The 24,238-nt window shown below is 49.8% G+C and overlaps 2 protein-coding genes across 5 annotated transcripts in view; one reads left to right on the forward strand and one right to left on the reverse strand.

Moving 5' to 3' along the window:
• STAB1 (stabilin 1) overlaps positions 1-2,602 on the forward strand; it is a 65,912-nt gene extending 63,310 nt beyond the window's left edge. For all 4 annotated transcript variants that reach the window (XM_074836387.1, XM_074836386.1, XM_074836388.1 and 1 more), the window contains 8 exons: positions 125-290; positions 525-631; positions 847-966; positions 1,378-1,530; positions 1,655-1,774; positions 1,972-2,118; positions 2,248-2,400; positions 2,485-2,602. In XM_074836387.1, coding sequence (XP_074692488.1) covers positions 125-290; positions 525-631; positions 847-966; positions 1,378-1,530; positions 1,655-1,774; positions 1,972-2,118; positions 2,248-2,400; positions 2,485-2,535 — 1,017 coding nt within the window. In that variant the 3' untranslated portion in view covers positions 2,536-2,602. The remainder of the gene's footprint in view (positions 1-124; positions 291-524; positions 632-846; positions 967-1,377; positions 1,531-1,654; positions 1,775-1,971; positions 2,119-2,247; positions 2,401-2,484) is intronic.
• A 2,308-nt stretch (positions 2,603-4,910) lies between these two features.
• Positions 4,911-24,238, reverse strand: part of NT5DC2 (5'-nucleotidase domain containing 2) — a 28,759-nt gene continuing 9,431 nt past the window's right edge. The window contains exons 4-14 of the mRNA XM_074836390.1: positions 22,600-22,655; positions 20,789-20,882; positions 16,871-16,999; positions 13,567-13,627; positions 12,789-12,891; positions 12,189-12,290; positions 10,303-10,384; positions 6,608-6,694; positions 5,989-6,129; positions 5,698-5,762; positions 4,911-5,261 (exon numbers count right to left, since the gene is read on the reverse strand). Of these exons, the coding sequence (XP_074692491.1) occupies positions 5,000-5,261; positions 5,698-5,762; positions 5,989-6,129; positions 6,608-6,694; positions 10,303-10,384; positions 12,189-12,290; positions 12,789-12,891; positions 13,567-13,627; positions 16,871-16,999; positions 20,789-20,882; positions 22,600-22,655 (1,182 nt within the window). The 3' untranslated portion in view covers positions 4,911-4,999. The remainder of the gene's footprint in view (positions 5,262-5,697; positions 5,763-5,988; positions 6,130-6,607; positions 6,695-10,302; positions 10,385-12,188; positions 12,291-12,788; positions 12,892-13,566; positions 13,628-16,870; positions 17,000-20,788; positions 20,883-22,599; positions 22,656-24,238) is intronic.

Genomic DNA, 24,238 nt, shown 5'->3' on the forward strand with positions numbered 1-24,238 from the left:
GTGCCCAACCCTGTAGGTGTTGGGGGCATGTCAGATGAAGCTGCACGATGGGAGTGTGCATCAGGGCAGAAAACCTGGGCCAGAGATACTGTTTTTAATCTAATAATTTATTTTCCTCTGCTAGATGGGATTCCATCTGTGTTTGGTGGGTTGGCTGGACAACGGCACAGCTGGCTACCCCACAGCCTACCCCAACCCCAGCTGTGGGGCTAACCGAGTGGGCATCGTGGACTACGGCTACCGCAGCAACCTGAGTGAGACCTGGGATGCGTTCTGCTACCGGGAGAAGGGTGAGTGGCCCGAGCACATTTCCTGGGGACAGTCCTGTCAGGCACAAGACACGTGTCGGGGCAGCAGGCAAAGAACTGCCCTCGGACTATGAGGCACAGGCCGGTGGGCACATCCCCCTCTTCCCATGCCCATGTCAGGAGGAAACATGCTCAGGGGTATCCAGAAATCAAGGGAGAAGTGGTGGGTGTAGCCAGCATTGGCGAGTCAACTCACATCATGGCGTTCCTTTGCAGATCTGACTTGCACCTGCCGTGATGGGTTCGTGGGAGATGGGTATTGGTGCAGCGGCAAACTCCCCGACGTGCTCGCAGACCACGCTCGCTTCTCCACCTTCTATTCTGTAAGCGATGCTCTCCTGGTGCTTCGGTACACCAGCAGCCGGCAGCGAGGCAGAGGGAGGGATCAGCTGTAACAGGGAAAAGTGGTGGTTTGGTCTGCATGCGGGGTAGAGAGTACAAACACAGAGGTGTTTTCTTTCCAGGGCTGGGGAATGTTTCCTGGGTGGAGGAAGGTAACAACACTGTGCTGATGGGGAGGATCTTACATATTTTCCAGATGTTGCTCGATTTTGCCAATGACACAGAAGAAGGACTGGATTTTTTCATCTATTTGTCTGATGACTCCGCTCCCAAAACTCTCTTTGTCCCTCTGAATTCTGGCTTCGCAGACAATGAAGTAAGCAAGCAGGGATGAGCGGCCGCTCGAGGGCGCATGGAACAAACTATCAGAGCCCCAGAGGAAAGCAGGAGTCTGCCAAAGCTGGCCGGATGGTGGTGTGAAATAGGGTCTGGGGAAGGAGGAGGAGTTTAGGTCAGAGGGGACCGCTGGAGGTCTCTAGCCCAAGCCCTCACTCAGAAGAGCCATTTAGGTCAGGTGGCTCCGAGCCTCCTCCAGTTGAGCTTTGACTGTTTCTAAGGATGGCAGTCCCCCCTTCTCTGCACAGCAGTTTTGTACCATGTTGCCTGTGAATTGAGCCACCTTGCGGCCATGGAGAGTGTCTGGGCTTAGGCCAGGTGGAGCTGCACACAGCAGGAGGGAAGGGGTGAGAGCCAGCTCGGCTGTTTCTCGTCCCTGTTGCTTTTTTAGACGCTGACAGGCGAAGAACTGAAGCTCCATGTGTCATCCAGCAATGTCGTTCTCTTCAGCTTCAACCTCACAACGGGCACCATCATCCCGTCCCAGTCAGGATATGACCTCCATGTATCAGACCTCTCAGTGGGCAACAGTACAGAGCACTCCGTAGGTTTAACCATGGCAGAGGTCAAAAAAAAAAACCCACAAGTTTTCACCACGTCTCTTTTGAGACAGGAAACAAGGGAGAGGCTTTCTGGTCAGGTACCATCATCTCTGTCCTGTGCTATAGGATGCCAAGGGGATCAATGACACGATGATTGTGGAGTGGGACATTGTAGCTTTCAACGGCATCATTCATGCGATTGCAGAGCCGCTGAGGATCCCACCGCCCATCGTTCACCTTGGTCAGGTGAGTGTCTGAGTGCCCCAACGGGGAAGGAAGGTGCTGAAAGAGCTGGGGCCAGGCCTGGGAACGGCGACGAGGACCGGCCTCGCCCTCTGTGCTCTCCTGGCTCATTTCGGCCTGAGCCGCAGCGGGGGGTGTGCGGGAGCTCCCCTGGCTCTGCCAGCAGAGTGCAGTAACCGGGCCGCTGTCTTCCGACGCAGGTGAACGGCGTGGCGCAGGCGTCGGGCTCCGTGGCCGCAGGGACGTTGTCGGCGCTGTGCTTTGCGCTGGTGCTGGCCGCCGGTGCCGGCGTCGGCTATTACTGCGTGCGGCGGCGGCGGCGGGAGGAGCAGTTCGGGTATTTCCAGGTGACAGTGCAGCCGGCGGGGCAGCGGCCGCTCTGGGCCGAGGGCAGGGGGACGGCGGCCTGGCCTGAGGGGAGAGGGGAGCCCCGCCCACCTCGGAGGGCCCCGCCAATCCCGCGCCTCCCCTTGCAGGCGGACCTGCGCGCGGACGAGGAGGAGGAGGAGGCGGCGCCGCAGCAGGAGCGCGCGGGGCCGCGCGCCGCCAGGCCCCGCCCCCAGCGGCCGCTCGTCGCCATCCCCAACCCGCTCTACGGAGGCCACGCCCCCGACTACGAGCCGCTGCACGTGAGCCCCGCCCCGCCCCTCGGCCGCGCGCGCAGCCGGTCCGGGCGGCGGGCTGACCGCGCTCTGTCCTCTCCGCCCCCGCAGGACTCGCTGTTGGCGGACGCCGGCCCCGACGCCCGCCGGTTGCTGCACTGAGGCGCCGGCCCTGCCGCCCCGCCGCGCCCCGGAAGTCGCGGAGAAATAAAGAGCGAGCTCAGCGCCACCGGCTCCGCCTCCCAGCGCCCACCCCGCCCGTCAGCCGGCGTGGGGCCTCCAGCAGCTTCTTGCCCCCAGCCCCGCACCCGCTGGCTGCGCCCTGCCCACGCACCTCCAGCGGCTCAGTTAAGCCGAGGTTTAACTTAACCCACAGCCAGAGTGTGGGACAGCCCCGGGGGCAGGGCAGCCCTCCCTGGCATGTCCCCACGTCCCACCGTGGGGTCACATCAGTTCGTCAGCACCCCAGACACCCCTTTGCCCCATCCAGGTGCCCCCCTGCCTGCACATCGGCCATAAGGGGCACACCCTGCTCCCTGGGGGGACACCTCAGGCACCTGCCCCTGGCTCGTTCTTGGTCCTGCACCCAGGGCTGGAAGGGGACAGAGCAGAGCACCCCCCCTGCAGTGAGTTGGTTAGTCAGTTAGTTCCACATGCTACAGACTTTTATTGCACAAAGACATCAAATGCCACATGCACATACTACAACCATTTGATTAGAGCAGCTACGTTAAACAGCAATTGTTTAGGCCACGGAGTCGAGAGCAAGGCGTTTTGAAAGTTGGCAACAGGCTGGCACGTAGCACAAAGACAAGGCAGTGACACACGTGACACACTGACAGGCCAGACTGGCACACTGCCAGGGAGGAACGTGCAGGAGAGACACATGTGTGTGTATCTCACTGAGGGTTGCTGGCACTTACACGTTGTACTTCAGCACCTTTCTCTGAGGAGTTTCCTGGCAGAGGGTCCCCCACACTGACTTGGTTCCTCTCCCTCACCTGCCCCCTCCACTGACAAGGCTCAGCCCTGGCAGCACTTGCCCCAGCCCCCCAAACTGACAGCCCTTCCCCTCTGCACAGACACACGGTGCAGCCCCAAGACCTGTCACACACACTCTGCAGTCGCTCACCCCTTTCCTTGCCTGCTCACATTCTCTGTTCCCTCTCTCTCCTGTCACCTCAGCCCCGCTGGCACTGTCACCCTTGTTGCCATCCGCACATGGTGCAGCGAGGAGGGGGGGTGGCAGTGGACTGAAGCAACCACCCTCTCCAGAGTCTGCACCAAGCGCTCTGCCTTCAAACGGCCCCTGCCTGCTCCTGCCCCTCTACTGCCAGCGAGAGCAGCTGCATTACTCACCTCCTACCTGCTCTGGGGCCCTCACAGACCACCACCTGCCCCACCCCAGGGACACTCTTACCCCCTCCTTCATCCCACAGCTGACACTCTGCTTTCCCAGGGCATGGCGTTCTCCTGTTTCCCAGGGCCAGCCAGCACAAGGGTGCCACAAACTCTCAGCACCCTGTCCCCACCTAACTGCCCCCTCACCCCTCCCCAGCACCCTGCCTGTCCCTCAGGGCAGGCAGAAGCCTGGCCCAGGTAAAGAACTTTACTTTCTGCCCAGCCCCTCCTAAAGTAGCTCTGACCTGCCTGGGCCTCCAGGCCGTCACTCTTGTCCCCTGTCCTCTGACATCGCTATTCTCACCTTTCCTCTTCTTCCTCTGCCCGAGGCACTACAATGCTTTGCACGGCCACACTCCCCTTTCTGACCCACCGCCCCCAGCAGCACTTCACGCTCGTACCCCAGGCCCTCCTCACCAGCCCCTCCAGACCCCTCAGGTCCCAGCACACACAGGTAGATGGCCACCACCTCTGCTGCCAACCCTTCACCTTCCCTAAAGGCTGTCCCCATCCCTCTGCCAGTCACAACTAACCCTACTGCGTTAATTGCCAAAAATATCGATGTCACATCACACTAAGCTCACTCAAAACACAGGCACGTCACCAAACACTTATTTTTAGACCTTCTGACTTGCTCTCACACAGAACTTGCACATCCTGCACATCTAGCAGTTACCTACCAGAGGGCTGCTGGTACCAGTTCTGGGTAGGTAACGCTTGCTGATGTCATCTGTGATGCACTGACTGATGTGCTTCACTGGTTGCCCAGTCAGCAACCCTGTCCCCTCACTGTCCCCCTGCAGAATCACGCATGCTGTAGTTCCCAGGGCTCTCGGGGCAGCTACAGCCCTGACATGCCTTGTCACACCTCATGTGGGGGGTCCACACTGACCTCAGCAAGCACTGGAGACTCAGGACTCCATTTCTGAGCCCCTTCTCTGGGCACAGAGCAGGGAGTGGTAGGTTCCCACCCCCAGCACTGGCTCTCCAGCCTCTGTACTCCTCCAGCAGCCTCCTGGCACCTCCCTTATAGCCCAGAACAAGCACCCATCCTCTGTCCAGCCTGCAAAGCACCTCAGGGAAAGGGATGGAGCCAGTGAAGGGAAAAAAATAAACACACCTTCTACACACATATGTAAGTGTCAAACGCCCTTTAGTGGTAGACAGAGGTGCTGCTGGCCGAGCAGCCCGGCCCCACGTACAGACTTGCACGGTGCTGTTGCCCTCACCGGATATGCACCATCTCCTCCAGGAAGGGGGTTTTCATGCAGCCTGTGCAGAGCTGATCCATCCAGAGCGGAGCCTCGTGCTGCAGAGGGGTGCGCCGGGGGTAGAAGGTGAAATTCACATCATAGTTCAGCAGGCAGCTGATGGAAGCCATGTAGATATCGGAGAACCGCACCAGCCGTCGAGAGAAGTACGTGGGGTTGTGGAAGGTGCGGAAGATGCTCCCAAACTGGGGGTTGAACAGGTTCTTCGTCAGCGACCTGAAAGAGATGGTGCTCTAGATAAGAGGGCAGGGTCCCAGGTTCCTCCTCTAATCCCTTAGCCCTGGGCCACCCCCCTCCCAGAAGACATTTTGAGTACCCTGACACCCAGGCTGTGCTGCAGACCCGTCCCTGTGCAGTGACACTCTTTGTTACCATACCTGTTAGGGCCAGGAGCTGCAGTAGCAGGCGGCCCATCAATCCCTCCCAGCACAGGCTGCCACCACCTCCCCTTCCCCAAAGGGCCTTCAAATCCATCCAGCCTCCCAGGCTGCAGGGCAGCACCGCTGCTGCCCCCGCCCACCACACAAGTGCCCCCAGGGAGGGCCACAGGCCAAGAGCTGCAGCACCACTGTTCCCAAAACAGGTTACAACAGACCCAGAGCAGGCCTGGGAGCCCCTGAGGGGCCTCATGAGTGCGGGGGACAGCACTCACCTGATCTCCTGACGTTCCTTCATCCACTCCAGCAATACTTGCTTTGACTCCGCATCCTGATACATCTGCAAAGACAACAGCAGAAAGCACCCCGTTGTGTCAGCCCTCAGGCCACACCTCAGCTCCCCCCAGTTCCTACTGTAACAAACCCACGAGTCCACTGCACCAGGAGGAGGATGAGATATTTTTGAGAGCATGGGCAAGACGGTACGTCCCCCAATTCCCTTAAGCCCAAAAGGCAGACTCAGAGGGCAGCATAATACCTGTCCTGCCCAGAGAGGAGCTGTTTACCTGCATTCTCTCTAGCAGCCCCGTCAGAGCCTGCTGCCAGGTCAGGGAGTGCATGTACTGCTCTGTGTTTATGATCCGAATCTCCGTCTCCAGTTCAGGAACGATGGCTCCAGTCCTCCAGCCGTGACGCAGCATGAGGTCCTAGAGGTCGGGGTGAAAAAACAACCAAGAATTCAACATGAAGTCTGAAAGCCAAACACAACCCTGTTTCCTAGAAGAGTGGTCTGTTCCCATTATAGATTCTCAGGGGACAGGCACCCACAGCCCATGCCAGGTCATGCCAGTAACAGCCATCTCCTGGCCACCAGAATCAGCTGCATGAAGGACCTAGAAATGCGGGATCTACACAAACTGCTCTCAAATTCACAGACCAGCAGATGTTTACTCACAGAAACTACTTCAGAAGTCCTTTCTCCACTGCTTGCTTCTGCTTGACAGCAGAACGAGGATGCTTATGTGTCCTACGTGTGCCCCGAAAGCCGCAGCCTGCAGAGCACGCAGCACTGTGCAGCGGAGACCTGAGATGAGGGCTCTGCCTTACACTCCAACACAGCAGCAGCCACAAGAGTCATGCCGGCATGCTCCCACCTCACTGGAGAGCAGAGACCTTTTCACTTACCGCAAGGTCGCTGTACAGATGATCACCGAAGTAGAGCACCTTGGACCCACGCCAGCCAGTCAGCCTCAGAAAATCGAAGAGGTTTCCCTGCAAGTAAAAGGAGCACAGAGAGAAATGTGGTTACAGGCCAAATGCCTCCAACCCCGCTGCCTGGTACCGGGCAGCCACCCCAGCAGCGCTGTCAATGCGACTGGACGTGCCACCTTACTGCATGCAGATGTGAGCACTCGCATGAGACATCAACCTGCTCGCTCCCCCACCATCCAAACCCAGAGGTTTCTGTCCTTCCCCACCTCATAACACTTTCTTCCCATATGACAACCCTCCTGTACATCCCTCAGCTTTTCTTCGGCTACAGGAAAAGGCAGAAACTCTTCCAAACCCAACAGGCAGTTCAGGGGAAGTTCTGTGCTCTAGGGCACAGCAAGTCAAGAGGATTACATGGACTAAAAAGGCAACAAAAGGAGGCAGTTTAGAGGCCAAAAGTGAAAGACACCTAAATTAGAAAAGCCTGAGCCATAGACAGAAAGAATCCCAGGGGTTCTGGGCTTAGAAGTTGTTGGGCTGAGGTGACAGACTTCACTGCACAGGGTGCATCAGAGGTAAGGTGAGCACCATCAGGCAAGGCTTCTGGAGTCAGGAGCACTTGAGGCTGTTCTCACATCACTGACCACCATCCCAACCCCAGAGATTAACACCACCCACCCCTTCACAGGAATTGCCTAACCAAGCCAAGAAGCCAGGCAGCCTGGGCAGATTCACAGCTAAGTAAAACAAACCAAACCCCAAAGCACTGGCTAAGGCACGGCACAGGGCAGCTTTCAAGGCTTTCCAAACATCCGTCCACACACAGAGGAGACTTCAGGGACAACCCTTCCATCTCCACACAAGTTTTCCACATGAGTCACAACGGAAATAAAACCCACTAGGAAGGGAAAAGGCCCATCCATGCCAGCAGACCAGACTGTGCCAGCACAAGCAATCAATGCAAACCTGCGAGCCGCTCAGCAGCAGTCTCTCCAGCCAGCCTCCGGTGCCAGGAAAGAGCTAGCATGCCTACCCGACAGCACCGGCCTGGACACAAAACCCCCAAACACAAGCCAGCTCCCACAACAGCCTGCAGCCCTGCATTTGGCCACTGGCAGTATGTTGTGTGCACTGCAAAGGGTGCCCAGAACCAGAGTGCTGGGTCTCCTGTTGCTGCGGCATCACTGGAGCTGTGCAGGCTTCCCTTAACTGCACAGAAACACAGGGCCAGGCACGCCTCTGCATTTCTGGGGCACTTGAGAGTTGCTCGGAAAGCCACTGGCAGAGCAGGGAAATGGACCACAGCCTTGGGAGGATGATGGTCCTCTCGTTGTGCCTCAGACACCTCACACAGCAGTGGGCCTGACAACCAGGAAACCTGCACTTAGTCCTCCACTGAGCCACAGACCTGTTAGGTGACCTCCAGGAGCTGGCTGTCCCCCTCCCCTCCTGAGATCGCAGACTAGGGGAGGGATGGGAGTATATACCTGCCACAAACAGAAAGCACTACATCTATCAGAAAGGAGGGACTAAAGGGCCATCACTTGAACTTCCCAGTCCCCAGTGCAAAACACTGATCCCTGAGGTCCCATTCGTACGAGATACCCACAGCACAATGACCACACAGCCGTGCTTCAGCAGACAGGAACAAGTCAGCTCAGAGGCCTCTAGTGATGTCACCAGCACAGCAAGGTCCATGGCCACTCACAGTTGCCAGAAAGCAGCATATTGTGGCGCTCCAAGAAATCAAAAATGCTGGGAACAGGGTGGACTGCAACCAGGATACGCTGTCACATCCCAAGTACCTCAGTTAGGCAACAACCTTGATGCAGTCAGATCAACATCATGATGAGGGAGAACTGGAGAGGAGCCCAAAAATCTTACCCATCCCTCCTTCCTCCTCACCTTTTCCCTTCCTCAATGCACCATTCACTCGGGTGAGCAACCTGTGGCCACAAGATGTAGGTGGTCAAGAGCAGGATTTAATTCAGCAATAAACCCCATGGCTGAGGTGTACCTTCTCTCCTGAGAGAGCTGCTAACCCACCAGGAAACTTTGCCCATGGGAGAGAGACTTTGTATGAGCTCTACTTGCATGTTCTCAGCTCCTAGCTCTTGGCAGGGGATGGGATGCCAGCAGAGCACTTTGACAGACCCACTGGACCGGCCAGAGACTTCCCAACAGCACTACTCAAGGACATGACCTACTCTTGTACCACAGGTCAGGTCCCAGCTACTTGACCGCGATCTCACTAACAGTTTCTTCCCGTGGGACTGGACAGCTCACATAATCAAGAACAAACCGTTCTAAAGCCAGAGGCAACTTGTTCTCAGGGGACAGACCAGCTGCAAGGAGAACACCCCAAGGCAGCAAGTTCACCAGAGTAACAGCCCACCCTTCAGAAAGGGAGAGACAGGAGCCAGGCTTGTACCCTATTTGATCACCCTTGTTTCTCTAGTCTCTCCTCCACAAGTTCACCTTTTCCAACCTTACAGAGGACAATTTGGAGCGAGGTGTGGAAGGTGTCTGCACACACATCAGATTGCAGAGAGCTCTGCCTTCTTACCCTGAACTACCACACTCTTGGGAGCCTCTCGAAGACAAGAGTTTCAGGACCAGGACATCAGAAGAGCCAAGGGAAAACCGTACTATCGGCCACACTAGACAATGTCAGAACAGCTGACAAGTGAAGGTTTCTTTGTACGCTGGGGCAGGGGGCGTTCACTGAACCCTGCTACACATGCAGAGGATGTTTCCCTAGTACCCCTTCTCACACAAACAGGGCAGCATCAGGGAAAAACTTGGCCTGGCAGAGATAGCTCAGCACAGGTCCTCCTGGGCAGAAAGGCAAGCACCCAACACCCTAAGTTAACTGGCCCTGCTCTGCCTTTTCCCCCCTTGTCCCTGTTCGTCCATCTCTAATGCCAAGCCCAGCTGAGCTGGGTGGAATACATCACTCCTGTTACACACCTTTCTGCAGCCTGACGTACCCAGAGCTGGGTAGGAAACTGTTTCAGAGCTGCAGACAAAAGGTTTTCCTACCAGGCAGCTCTGCCTCCTGCAACTGTAAAAAGCTGTGACTGCCAGGACAGCAGCCTTTTCTACATCCGGCACAAAACATCTCTCACCATTCTCAGAGGTTGGTTTATTGCACACTGACAGGTAACACAGGCCTTGGCAGGGCTTTCCGATATAGGAAAAGACCCTTTGTTCTAATGCTTACATCCCAGCAGAAGCTGAAAGACTTTTCAGAGGCATGCCAATCGCAAGGCCATTGCTCCACAGCATGCCAAGAGACATGCTGAAAGCATTCAGGGGGACAGTGTCCTACCGGGCCAGCGAGAGCTTTCTGCGTGTGGACAGAGGGCATCTCTCACTGCCGCCAGCCAGCGCAGCACACAGAGCCTAGAGCGTGTCTTCTTACAAATGCCCTCTAACTATCACAGGCACTTTTTTCAAGGACTTCCATTTTTCACTTTTCAAACATCCAACATCCACAAGTGACCTACAGAAGAACCCATCATTTTCCCTGACCCTGACAAAGCAAATTTTCCTGTTTCCCAGTGACTTCCAGGCTTTTCCGGTGACTTCCAAAATTACAGGTGTCTTGTAAGTCCCCACCATTTCAGACTCTTGCTTCACACCCCTTATGCACCCATTCACTTTACCTCTTTGTAGATCTTTCCTTTCTCCAGCTGGTTTATTTTGTCCCACTGCAGTGAGCCTTTATCATCCAGTTTTCTAAAAGGTCTGGAAAGAAAGGGGGGAGATGTCAACCTCTCTTGATTTTTGGCGATTGTTACCCAGCAACCACAACTTTTGAATCAGAAAACTTGTTTACCTAGGTAACAACTTGTAATAAAAGCTCTACATGAGAAGTGACCTTCTGGGCATTCTGCACTATTTTCTCAGGGGAAGAGAAAGTGCGAGAGGGAAATACCTTTTCAAAGTGCTCCCATCACTGTAACCATTTCATGCCAATAGCCCTAATAACTCTTCTTGCCCTTCAGATACAGAGAAGAGAAAAAGAAATAATAATAAAGACTCTCTCTGAAATGCTAAGGCCAAGAAGGTTTTGCCACGAAACACTTTGTGTCCTGTTCCAGTCTGGCTATACCCCAGGCCAACACAGATCGTGGAATGTCTTAATAGGATAAAACAGTCTGCGGAGCGGATGGAAAGCAGTCTCCGTGCTGATCTCGGCAGCTGACCCGAGCTGACTCCTGCTGTTCCCTAGGGCTTGCCTGATTACCTTCCACTTGGACAGAAGCAGCAAAACAAGTTACTTGACCCCCGTGAACACTCATGCTTGATGGGAACATTGCTCCCTCTTGGGATAGGATTTCCAAACCATGAGCTCCGGGATCAAAAGTCTTGGTATGAAGCTGCTCCTGCTACAACATGCACAATCTCATCCAGAATTATCGTATGACCGTGAGGTGCCATAAGGCAAAGGAATCCAGCCTCCCACCATGAACTCTACAGCCTGCTCGGGCAAGGGGCTCCTCAACCACAAGTTGTCTCCAGTGCACACCTGCACTTGCCCCTCAGAGAAAACACTCCATAGTTCACCAGAGCTCACCATCAGGAGGTTCTCCTCACCTTGGATGTATGTGCCATGTCATTCCACTGGCCCACTACACGAGTGAGCCTTAGGCACCATGCAGCCATAAGGTTTTATCTCCTAGAGGGCCAGATCATCATAGCTCCAGGCTACATTTGTAAGACACCACCTACGTCTCATGAAGAAAACCTTCACCAGGTCAGCACAGTTTATAAAGCCATTTTGTAGGTTTACTCCTGTTTATGCTAGTGGCCTGGGAAATGAGGAAAGAAAAATACATAAAGAGGAAAGAACAGACCTCTCCCTCGAGGGCAGTAATTCTTGGTCAGTCATAACTTGAGGCAACAAAGCAGACAAGTTCCCAAAGCAAATAAACTGAAGAGCAAAGCGAGGACAGCAGTTTGCCTATCAGCTAGTCCCTTGGCAGCTCCTAACTGACCACAAAGCCCAGCGGCCACGTACAAAGGCTTCCAGAGCTGACAATTACCAAACAGCATGTATCCACTAACTAAAAAAAAAAAACAAACCAACCAAACAAAAAAACCAAACCACACAGATATTTGCTGTGGGGAACAGGAAAATGAAAGATTTTGGTACACTCTCAAGACCTAAAGTCAAAGAATGGCCAACTCTCATACACACCCTTCCACTCCTCTTTTCCTTCTAAAGATTTAAGTACATTATTACCACTAAAAATCTAAGTTAAGCCCAGACCGTGACAAAACCAATGAGGCTTAAGACAGCCAATTCTAGAAACACGCCTTCAGCTTGGCACTACCCATTTGATCCACTTATGCCCAGACTGGCCAGTTTTCATCTTCTCAGAGAGTACCTGAGAGGACAGCAGAAGGCTGGATGCCTACTGGACCTAGATTATGCTTAGAAAACCACTACTCTTTTGGAACGTAAAAGGAGTCATTTACTCCAGGGAAGTGGGCCCAAAACCTGAGGCCCACATGCAGCAGTGCAGTATCGCCCCAGGACACGTACTTCCGCCGATCAGTGAAGAAGTTGGGCTTGTCAGCTTGCACAATGACCATGTCGAATAAGTCTCGCCAGTTCTTGCCAACCATGTGTTTCATTCCTTTGTCCCTAAGGGAAAAGGAAAAGTTAACAGATCCAGTACTCTTTTACACCCAACACTACATCCTTACAACAGCCTGTCCTAAATTTATTCTCATTTCAGTGACAGAGAAGAAAGCATAGAGAATTGTGAATCCCCCAAGGCTGTCTCATTGCATGGAGTACTGATGTAGCACTTTGACTGTTTCAAGCTGTCCCACCCTTTCTCCTGTACCATAGAAGTCCAGAAAAGTCTGTGATGCAGCAAAAGCTGCTAGAGGTAACCCAAAGTGGCAGCTCTGTAACGCTATGGCCAGCCACAGCCTTGTATCTTCTTCAAAAAGTGAGAACCACTGAGAGAGAGCTGCGAGGTGCAACATTCACCACAACCAGTTCCCAGAGAGCACTCTCATGGCTGTTGCCACAAAAACCTCTAGCATACAACTGTCAGATGCTCACAGGAGAGACTGCGCTGCACAGCTCTTGCGGTGTTGTGGTGACCCATCGACGTGCAATAACGGTACTCACACAAAGCTAAAGGGACTGTTTGTAATGAGGAAGAGTTTCTTCTTGTGGTTCACCAGTCGGTTTAGCACAGCATAGATTTCATCCCCATGCAGAATATACTGTTCTATATCAGAATAAAACAGACATCAGTCAAAAAATTTTGGCATAAGTCATGACCACATTTCTTTTAAAAAAAAAAAAAATCAAACCTAATCCCTATACCACTAGGGATGCAAAAGGCCTGAGTTAGATCCACCTCAGGCAGGTAGGTAGTGAACCACCATGGTGACAAAATGGCCTTCCTCATCCTCATCAATCCCATCTAGAGGGAAGAGAAAGACTGAGGAACTGAAAGAGCTGGCTGGCAAAAAAAGAGGGCTGATACCAAACCGTCACAAAAGACACACACAGCCACTCCAGGCCATGTTGCTGCCAGGAGCTTTCTTTCCCCCAGATGACCAGGAAGCCTTCCCAGATGGTGCCTTTGCATGTTCATGTCATGCCAAGGACCGTCATCCCTCACTTACAAGCTGAAGGAAAACAGAAACACAAGCAATGAGGTAGCTGTTTCCTCCATTAAAACAGATCCTCCACCTGACCCTAAATACCACTTGTTTCTTAATGCCATTCTACCCCCTCAGCTGCCTTTAGGCATGCCACAGTCAAGTATTTCATTAAGTTCTGTGTCCCCCTGACTCCTGTGACTGTGTGTAGGGTCTACACAGTCATCTCACACAGAACACCACATAGTACAAAGGACATCAAAATGGATTTGGCACCAGAGATCTATTTAACTCACCCATATCTTTTTCAATCCATTTGTACATCACTCCTTTCACATGTACATCTCTAATAGCATCCTAAAGAAAAGGGCAGGAAAAAGAATTTCAGTTTTACATATGGCATTCCTGTTTCCCAGCATGCAAACCTATTGCCACCAGTGAGAATCCATACAGTAATGACACATCCCCTGTTTCTGCTGAATGAACAAAAGCTACATCAATGCTAAGCCGAGAACCTTGTACAGCGAGGCTTGCTAACGTGCCAAAAAGAGCACAGTGACTAGCTCAGCTGATGCAATACAAGGGGAAAAACATCAAAACCTATCTATGAAAGCACAACTTCCTTTCTGCTCCTTGAAACCAGCACACGTGAACAAGGCAATCAAGACTGTGCAACTCCAAAACCATTTTACTGTCCCAAAACTGTACTGGCCCAGACACTAGCTGTTTTTCCTTCCTCCCTGTGTGTGTGGCAGCTCTGCCAAATGTGACCCAAAGGATGGGAGCATGTCCAAGGCAAACAGCAGCAGAGGCAAGCATCTGTGATTCCAAAACGCGCCCCACAAGCCAAGGAGGGCAACAGCTCCCAGCCCCAGATGGCCAGTGGACACAGGCAGAGCAGAGGTTCCACTAGGAGGGTGAGGGCATGTGCCAAAACAGAGCTGCCCACTTTTCAGGAGGGAGGCAAGTTAAAACAGATATTGTCAAGAGCATCCAAATATCCTCTATTTTCCAGGCCAGAGGCCAAGATGCAACACATTTTTGGACACACCCAAGTGAGATTCTTCCCAGGTCTCCACCCAATGAGATATGCCAAATACACAAAACCATTTCCAGAGCAGCAACACATTTGGCAGTGTTTGCACATACAAACACTTGTCTTAATATACGGTGTTCATCCCTGACAATTTAGACAGGTAAACAAATGCTGCCTTTCCCCAGGACCCCTAAATCCCCGTTACACTACATGTCCTCCTTCGGGAGCTGCCCTTTCAGACTGGATTCCCACACTTGCCACTGACATTGCTACAGTGACACTTGCACACAATGTCACACAGTCACCTGGTCTCATGGCAGTGCTGGTGAAACCTGCTCATCACCCCAAAAATCCTTTCCTTCAAATCTGGTAGAGAACCAGAATTTACAACTTAGATGGGGGATGATGAAGGAGGAGGTGTTATCTCTTCAAAACAGAGTTTTAGGAGTCTCTTTTTTCACCATGTGGATTTGAATGGTAAAAAGGCAGAGGTCACATTCACCAAGAGACTGCCTTATTGAAAAGAAACTGAACAAAAAGCAAGAGTGCTAACAAGGAAACAACTTTCTCTTGACCAGCACTGGCACTAAAAGCAAGCAACACTTTGGATTTGTGTCAGAACTACCTTTGCAGAGCAGAGATTCCAGTGTTCTCCTTCCCTAAACCCCTACCCCTCAAAAAGCAAAAGCAGAAAAAAAACAAACAAAAGAAAGGGGAAGAACTACAAAGTTCCTGCAGGTAAAAATCTTAGTAGCCTGGGGAAGTGTCAAAGAGGGCTCAAAGACTCCTCCAAAGGAAAGCAGAGTAAATTGTACGTTCTTACTCTCAAACACAAAGCAACCAAACTGGTGTGACGGGACTACTTGGTTTACATGTCAGCTTCAGCCTTTACCATTGCCTCAGGGTCTGCCCTTTTGACTCAGTGCAGTGTTTCTAGCACTCATCCTGATCCCAAACACACAGCGCTGCAATCAGGACTACCACTAAGAATTACAGAAGAGTGTCAGGTTTAGACATGTCTTAACCCAGTGTGAGGCTGAGCTGGGGCTATGCAAGTCCTCTCGGATACCTGTCTGTGTAGGCACAGAAGGATCTCTGTGCTCATGTCCACAAACCACTTCTTTGCACTTGCACTCAGGTACTGCAGAGGGATAAGTTTTGCAAAAATGTTTGTTTATTCTCATTGTACAGAAAAAAGCAAGAACCCTTCTGGTGAGAGCACTGGACAGTCCCCAACTTTCCAGTATAAATTTCAGGCATTTGCAGAGATTTTCAGCTGGAGCTCTCTTCTCTGCCTACCTCAGTCACTCCTCAGGAATGATCACACCCCTCAGCAAAGGATGTGAAGACAAATGCCAGGATTGGCACTCAGGAGCTTGGGCCTTGAGCTCACCATTTGCCCTGAAGTGAGTATGTATTAGGCTGTGGCAACCATCCACTTGCTCTCAAGATTTCAATTAGGAACATGTCCATTTTGACCTCAAAAGAAGGTTCAGAAGACACTTTTGATAAAACGCCTTAGGAGTCAGCTGTATTCCCTCTCCCCATTTTCCCCCCCTCAAGAGCAAAAACAACTACAACACCCTAGAAACATGTTAAGGTCTTGTGGGAAACTGGCTGGTATGCTCTTATCAAACACTACCAGAAAGTCAGAACGTAAACTGTGATCCATGGCTGCAGCAAAGCTGACAGGGTGGATGGATCCTTATCACAAAAGAAGCAGCACAGATGTGGAGCTCCATTTCCCTCACAAGACTGAACAGTGTATGTATGGGCTGCTACCAGTGGATGAGCATAAGATTCCCACAAGGTACAAATCAAAAACCCCTCTCCATGGAAAAAGGCATGCAATAAGGCTTGGCTACCGAGGAAGACCCATAGTCTGCCAACAGAAGTCACACAGGGCAGCAATCTTGAGCACTTACATCTCCACTACAGCATTAACTAAGAAGTCAAACAGTATCCCCTAACAATGCTGATAATCCTGTGAAGCTGGAGGGCACAGTTAGCACCTTGGAGCAAATGGCTCTTGAAAGCTACAGTCACTCATTGGAAAACACCCCAAAAGGATCAGACTACTCTGTAGCTGCAAAGGGAAGGGGCGGATTCTTAGAGCAGGCAAGGGCAGGGGCAGGTGTTTCACAACAATCACTGCATAAAGCAAACTGCTTGGTACATGAGCAGACCAAGTCTCTTTGAAAAATGAGATATTAACAGGAAAACATAGAGCTTAAAAGTCTGCAGAACCAGAAAACATTCACACAAGCTTTGTGAAATATTTCCCACGGAAGGACCTTCAACTTAACCAGCCTAGGCACTCCTGCAAGAGATAGTGTGCAGCAACACCAGCTCTGTCGTACAGACAGAAACCTAACATGTTCTGAAAACACAGCTTGAATATTCTCTGGTAATGCTCATCTAAAGGGGCAACAATGCCGTCGTATTAAGCTACTCACTAACAGCCCCTTAGGTTTGGGTACTGCAGAGCTCACCAGTGCTAACAAGCCAAAGAGCTCACAATGCTGATGTGGTATGAGCTATGGGGCAGTTGACATTTTACTTACAGATATATCCTTGTAAAGATGCACCTGGTCAAACTCAATGCCGTGAGTTATGAAGTAATCAATGACTGAAGAGAGCAGCGTCATTTCAGGAAGAGAAAAAATGTCCATAAACTGCTTAAGTGATGGACCCTGGAAAGCAAAAAATGAAAGAAACACATTAAACAAAAAATATTTTTTTTTAAAAAAAGGGAAACCCTATAAACAAACTGATATCACCCAGTACCGTCTGGAAGACTTTCCAGGCTAACAAAAAAGAAAAACACTAATGTGGAAAGTCCCAGCCACTCAGCAAGAAGCCCTCTCTTCTCAACCAAAACACTAACCTAATGCATTAACACTTAACAAGAGAGAGGCTTCTCCTTCACAGAAATCATTAAACAAACCCAGCATCATTAACACCATGGGGTGAAGGTGGAGGAAGTGGGGGGTTGGTCCTAGACACTTATTTCAACCCCATGCCCTCTGCTTCCCACCTGGCCTCTTGGCATTAATACAGGCACCAACAGAACAGAAGCAGCTGTGGCCCTTGCTGGAGGTGCCCCATTGCTCATTTAAACGAGGCTGTGACATTGGACACACGGACACCAAAGCTGCTCTAACCACGTTCCAGGGAGGTTTCCCACAGCAGTGTAAGAATCACATCAACAAGCAGTTTGTCAATGCCTGCCTGCCCTGGAGTCACTAGGGAAAACCTGGAGTGGGCACAAAGAAGAGGAAAAAGAACTTCAGCCCACGCAGCAGTCAAGTGGAAATGGACAATTAAATCCTGACCAAGGAGTAACTCACCTTGCATTAGGCAAGGTTGCAGCTCTCCCATACTTTGCTATTTTTGTTGCCTATCAATCACAAACCTATCAGCAGGTTGACAGCGAACCTTGGCTCCAGAGGGGCCTTCCAGTAAAATACAACTTGTTTATTCAGTATGTACCACATGTGCAGAGGACTATGGTGAGTCTCACTGGTAAGCTGAGGCTGGAATCAATTTTTTCATCTTTCAACACTGAAGTGCCAGATCCCAGATCAGCCAAGGGGACACTTACTAAGGTCTTGTACATGAAAAGCAATTTGGGAAGCACACAGACCTCTCAATGAACCTGGTCACCAGAGGTGCCCTGGCAATCAGTCACATCATGCTTGTGCATGTGAGCTTTGAGCAATCCATGACTGACAGCTGCGAAGTTGCAACTTTAGGATAACACTGGTCCACATCAGAAGGCATTTATTATAGCTGTGTGAAGGACAGACATGAAAGCAGCATCTGAAAGATCACAGAAGGTACACATGGTGGAAGCTGACAGAGAGCACACACTGCCTAATGACAAAGACGTGCCACCGTCATGTTACTGTTGTTACATCCTGACATCTCCCATTTAGTCTGGTCATGTAAGGGTAGAACAAGAGACTAACACTCTGTTTGCAGCATTATCTAAAGGCAATATTGGGACAAAACAAATTGGGGTCAAGAAAGAAGATGCAAAAGGGCAAAGGAATAATAAACAGCATTTTGTCTGAGGTCGGTTACCAAAAAATACTGCAATCAAAAGCTATGTTGGTATGCTGAGGGTTATACAGTTTCTATCCAGCGAGCCAGCCCACATAGGACAACTTGACCTACAGCAGAAGAGAACACAAAGAACACCCTCTGGTTTGGGCCACATATTGCACACAGTGGTGCTGCTTCACAATACTTGCCGAAGCTTTTCAACGGATTTTTGTCCATTTTGATATGTAGTTGCTAAGGGAACATTTCTCCCTCTAGTAAAACCAACATTTCCTGAAAACAGCCCCCACCTTTTTTTGTATTCAGTGATTCTGGAAAAGAACCAAGAGGGACACAGACAGGCAATTCCTACTGAAATAACTGGTATGGGATTTAGCAGAGCACAGCAGAGCAATGACCTGTCCCACCAAGACCTTAAACATAGAGACAGTTAAACATTCAGTGTTAACAGCAAAGACTTACCTTGTAGGTAGTCAACTCTGATTTCATTTTTGTCCTCTATGCCATCATCCTACAAGTCCAGCCTCCCCCCCCTCCCTTTAGTGGCCTCAACTTCCTTAGAGCAGCCATATTGACACAAGTCAGGATGAAAACTGGACCGTAGTTTTAGAAATAATACTACATATGCTTTTTCCACAACACCCATAAGTTTCCCACCTTCATTACAGGCCAGCACTAGTCCTGCCAGGGAAAACCACACTAGCTGCATTGTCTAAGCCTGGGCAAGATCTGTGCCTACCTACTGCAGGTGTTGGGATGTTGGTAGCTGTCCACACACTCCTGCCAACAGAGGATCAAGAAAACCCTTAAGGGAGAATATTTACATACTTCAGCTACATCAGTCCCACTTATGCCTTGTGGCCTGGAATCACTGACCTGACAGACCTTGCTGTCACCCATACAGGTAGCAACATCAGCACAGCAGACTAAAGAGGACAAGGTCAAAGATCCCTGCTAAAGCCTCACTCCACACCAATTGCACTGCCCCTGCTCACACCAGCAGTCATCTTAACCCAGATGGTTTCCCACTAAGGTGTTACTGGCACAGGTTGAGCAGACATTGCTGGATGGAAATGGCATTAGTTGTATATACTTTCATTCTCTGTGGGATACACCTATTAGTTTATGGAGTTCATTACATTATTAGGAGAGGAGATTCACCTCTTTGCAAAGAATAAGCTGCTATTCTTACTTCTGTGGCCAAATGTTATACTGATTTTTTCAGTACTAAACTACAGGAGAGTACAGAACACCTGGTATGTACAAAGCAGCACAGAAAGGCACCTTGGCATAAGCACCTGGTCCTACAAAAGGCCCAAACTCGAAGCAGATTTCATGTTTACAATTATTTCAAAACAAAGGTGAAATCACCTCAAGTTTGCCAACAGTGAGGAGAGTTGCACAGAGGGAGGCTAACTGAGTGCAGTTTACAGACAGATATCAAATTCAAAACAGAAACATCCTATTTCAAAGCTGGAAACAACACTGAGCTATAAACAGAGTATATACTTATCCAGAAAGCAACCACTCGGATTAATTGTTCCCGAGAGAGAGAGAGAGAGAGAGAGAGAGAGAGAGAGACAGAGAGAGAAATCAAAAAGTGACCTTGCTAGAGACTTCACACAGCAGACTCAAAGGGATATTAACCAGAGGAAGCCTGCCCTTCTCCTTCCAGCTTCCCCTAAGGCAACTGAACTAACAAAGGGCAAGAAACAAAGCAGTTCTGGGGGAAAGGGATGTGAATGGCCCCGCTTGCCCACTGCACCACACTAAGCACTTAATGAAGAAAAATTCCTCCTAACTTCCTCTAGTTCAGACAACCAAAGGATTTGTACAGCTCCTGTGGACAGAATTTCAGTCGTTTACTGTGACAGTAAGCTTTTCTGCCTAAAAAGACTCGTAACACTCACGGATGCCAACCCTATGAATAATCCACTGAGTAGGTTTCAAGAGGTGTGGAGAGGGGGGAATCTCTTTCATGAAGATAAAAAACCCTACCCAAAACCAAAGAGAGAAAGGCATTGCAAACACCCTGCTGCTACACACACATACCCCACCCCTCCTGCACAATTCGCTGCAAATGCCAGCACTGCAGGATGCCCTGGTAGCCTGCGAGCTAGATCTGGCCAAGGAACAAGCAAGGAACATCTCCCTATCAGTCTCCAGAGCCATTCAGCTCTAGGCCAATAGCCCTGGTGTTTAGGAAAGCTTTGCAGCTGGCTTTCACATGCTAAACTGCTAAATAACCTCTGGGGCAAATTCCCACTAGAAAAAAAAACACACACTGCAGCTCACTAGGGACTGAGCCTTTTGGAGTCCAAGGGAGGCTGGAGTCATTTACATGCTCATACAATTCACTCTGTTTTCCTATCTGGTTAAAGAGCTGCTGCATCACAGCAGTAGAGGGCTTACAATACCTTGCCATAGAAGTCACTCATCTGGTACAGGGGGATGTGCTGCGTACCACCGTAGAGTTCGATTACCTCTTCATCAGGCACTGGTTTGAGCCCTCTAGACACAAAACAACAGAAATAGTTTGTCAACAATCCCCAGTCTGCACAGAGCTACAAACTGCAGAGAAAGAGAACAGGCTCCTTTCTAAAACACACATTTCTCTTATACAAAAGAGATAGGCAGAGCGCCTGACAGCTCCATGATTTCTTAAGATTCACATAAAATCCTACTCGAGACATTTTTCAGATACCTTGTTTGCTCCTTCAAGTTAATTGAGGGGCTTTATCCACATTCCAGCAGAGAGTTCAGACAGAGGCCTCCCTCTGTAAACTGTCGATCTGCTGACAGGACTGCCCCACCAAATCGGCCCCATGACCTGACTTTGGCAGCACTGGGTAACTGTAGTTTTGGAGAGGTTGCTTCCACGAGGCATAGCACCGTTAAATGCAAAGGTGTACAAAAAGAGCTTTCTGAAAATGATGTTTCCTTCCTATTCAGTTTTCTTAAGCAAAACAAGTTCCTCACTGACCATTCAACAGAGATCACTGTTCTTCCCCAGAACACTGTAATCACAAGTATAGCTATGAGTTGTACCGTTCATGAACATCAGGTTATCTGACTGCTGCAGGTTTTACCTCCTGCATAAGTTTTGATAGCTGTTTACTCAAGCAGTCAGCACCTTTCCCTTTCTCTTTTCCTGTTCAATCACCATACAGCCTCTGAGACGTTAAAAGTTGCCTCAGTTTTGCTCAAAAGCAAAGGTTTAGGAAAAGGACTCTCCAAGAAGGATAGTTACAAAGGACACTAGGGGAGAAAAAAAGTTTCAATGTGTTTTTGGTAAAAATCTCTTTATGAAGCTGAAGTGAAATATGGGGCAGTACCAACCCCCTGCCCCCACTCCCCAAGCTACCACTCAAAGAAGCCAATTCTCTCTGATTATGAAACCCCCTTCTTAATATTCTTAGAGTGTTTACTGTAACTGAAGCTTAACAGCAAAAGGGCAGAGTTCAAGAAAAAAAAACACATTAGCTTCCATGCTCAGGAAATACAACAGACTTACAGGAGCTCTGTTACCGATATCTGTGAATTACTACTTCTTACACACCAACCCCACTCCACTCTGGGGCAAGGCTTTCCCCCAGGCTCCAGTCTCACTACATTTTGGAGAAAAGTTTGCTCTGCACTGTTTCAGCCACATATTCCAAAGCATACCCAGTTCTCCTTGGAGAACAACAAAAGGGAAAGAAAAATAGGACAACCTAGGCCTTAAACTGAGCCCAGATTCTGATGCATCATTACCTTATTGACACTGCTTTAGAATTTTATTTGCACATCCAGACCACTCTCCTCTTAGCTTTGTGACAAGGCACAGCAGACCACTGCTGGGATACACTCCTGCCTGGAGAAGACAGGCCCGTACGTGGACCACATATGGAGGAATCTTCCTAGTTGTGCTGTTTGCTTACAGACATTAACCCGGGCATGCTGTAGCTGCAGCTCAGACATCATGCAGAGTACGTGACCAGATGTGTTATTAACCATTACAAAAAGCTCCAGGTCCTCCCACCCACACTTGGCTTGAAATGCTTGAGAAAAATAACTCCCTGCAATTAGATGCCAGGTAAGCATTTGAAGCAAGCGCAAACAGGATAAGCCAGACAAGACTGTGCTCTGCTCAACAAAAACCCCCGTATGTCATGAACATACACTCAGATTTAGTAATCCACCTTTGCATATATGGGCATTTAGAAAATGGTTTTCAGAACTGACAGACCTGTATGCCGTCCCCAGCTGGACATAATGGAAAGCATCGATCTTCATGAGAAGACTCTGTGATAAGGGATAGATATTTACTGTTAGAATTGGGTAGGTTTACACTGAAACCTTATTTAAATTTCAAGTTGCACACAAATGACATTTAGAAAGTAAAATTCATTATAAACATCCCACACTTTAAGCTACACTTACTCTCCAGCCACTTTCACACACACTTATTCATAGTGTGACTTTTTATTGGCCTCTCTGGCAAAAGACCCTCTTTCTATGAGCCAAAACACCACTGTCTGTTACACTCCTAAATTTGTGGATAAGGATGCAATTGAAAGACAGCGAGAACAATGTTTCTGTGACTTAGACAGTCTCTTCTTATCTCCCTTCCAAAAGCACACACATTCCAAAGGAGCTTTGTGTGCACAAGAGATCTATTTCTCGTCACATTTATCTTAAGCAGAACTAAGTGGACAAGTTTTGGTTTAGAGCACAGCTGCACCCAGTCATTTTCTTCACACAAGAGCTCTCCCCTCCCCAATAAACATTTAAGCAAAGATGTTCATGAACACGTCAGGCTGATAACGTTAGAGCTTTCTTTGCATTTTTTTCTATCAGACTCGTATTCATGAGTCATCCTTTCTCCTCCATCCATCATTCTGAAGCCGTAACACAAGTTCTCTGGGCACAGAAAGCAGCCTCACACTAAAATCACATCACTCTGCAACCAGAACAAGGACACAGCATCGAACTATTGGTGCTGTTTCTACCACAGTGCAAGGTAATTGATTCCACAGAGCATTCACAACCTTCAGGCACCTTCTTTTATCAAGATACCATACCAGTGCAGCTTGTTACACCATGGGCAGCCCTCCCATTAGTTTGTGAGGAGTGCAGGCAAATATGCTGAAAGATTTACTTAGACAGGCACTACTCAGTTTTTCGTGTATTTTGCAAACTCTGATCCTGAGAAAAAGAGAGTTGTTACCTTCTACTCACTCAAAGGGCACTTTGCTTGGCTAGGCTAGTTGCCTCCGTTTCTCTGATATATCAGACAGAGATTTTAACATAGAAAGAAACTTCAGTTCCTCACAGATCTACTTCTTACTTTGTGAATTCAGAGGCATGAGCGGTCTGCTGCCATGCTGTCACCGCAGTTAGGAAAAAAGACATGGGAAAACTCTATATAGTTTTTTAATTCGTTCTCCTTTTTCCCACTGCTAGAGAACAGCACGCACACTCCAGCCTGTAGTCCCCACTTCCCTGAATTTGCTCAAAGCTCAACATAAGAACTACTACTACAGCGAAGCAACTTTCTCTGCTGTGCTCCCACCTGACTGCCTGGCTGCAGCAGCCAGTATGACATCACTGGGCATCAGGCTTTCAGGGAATCGGTCCAAAGCACTGAAAAGGGTTAAAGTTAATGCTTGCTCTTTGCTTGCTTGTGCTCCTAAGAAGCATGCATCTCAAGTAGCTTGGATCTTTTTCCAGGCAGTCCTATTATTCGGGGTAGGGGGTGGGGAAGGCTTCCTAAAACATTCTCCTGACAAGTCATTTCTATTATTAGAGTAAGACATAATACCTCTGCTCCTGGCAAGTACTTGTAGATGCAGGATTGAGGTTTGTTGTTTAAATTTCCTGAAAGA

This window comes from Strix aluco, chromosome 11, assembly GCF_031877795.1.
Source record: "Strix aluco isolate bStrAlu1 chromosome 11, bStrAlu1.hap1, whole genome shotgun sequence".
NCBI lineage: Eukaryota > Metazoa > Chordata > Aves > Strigiformes > Strigidae > Strix > Strix aluco.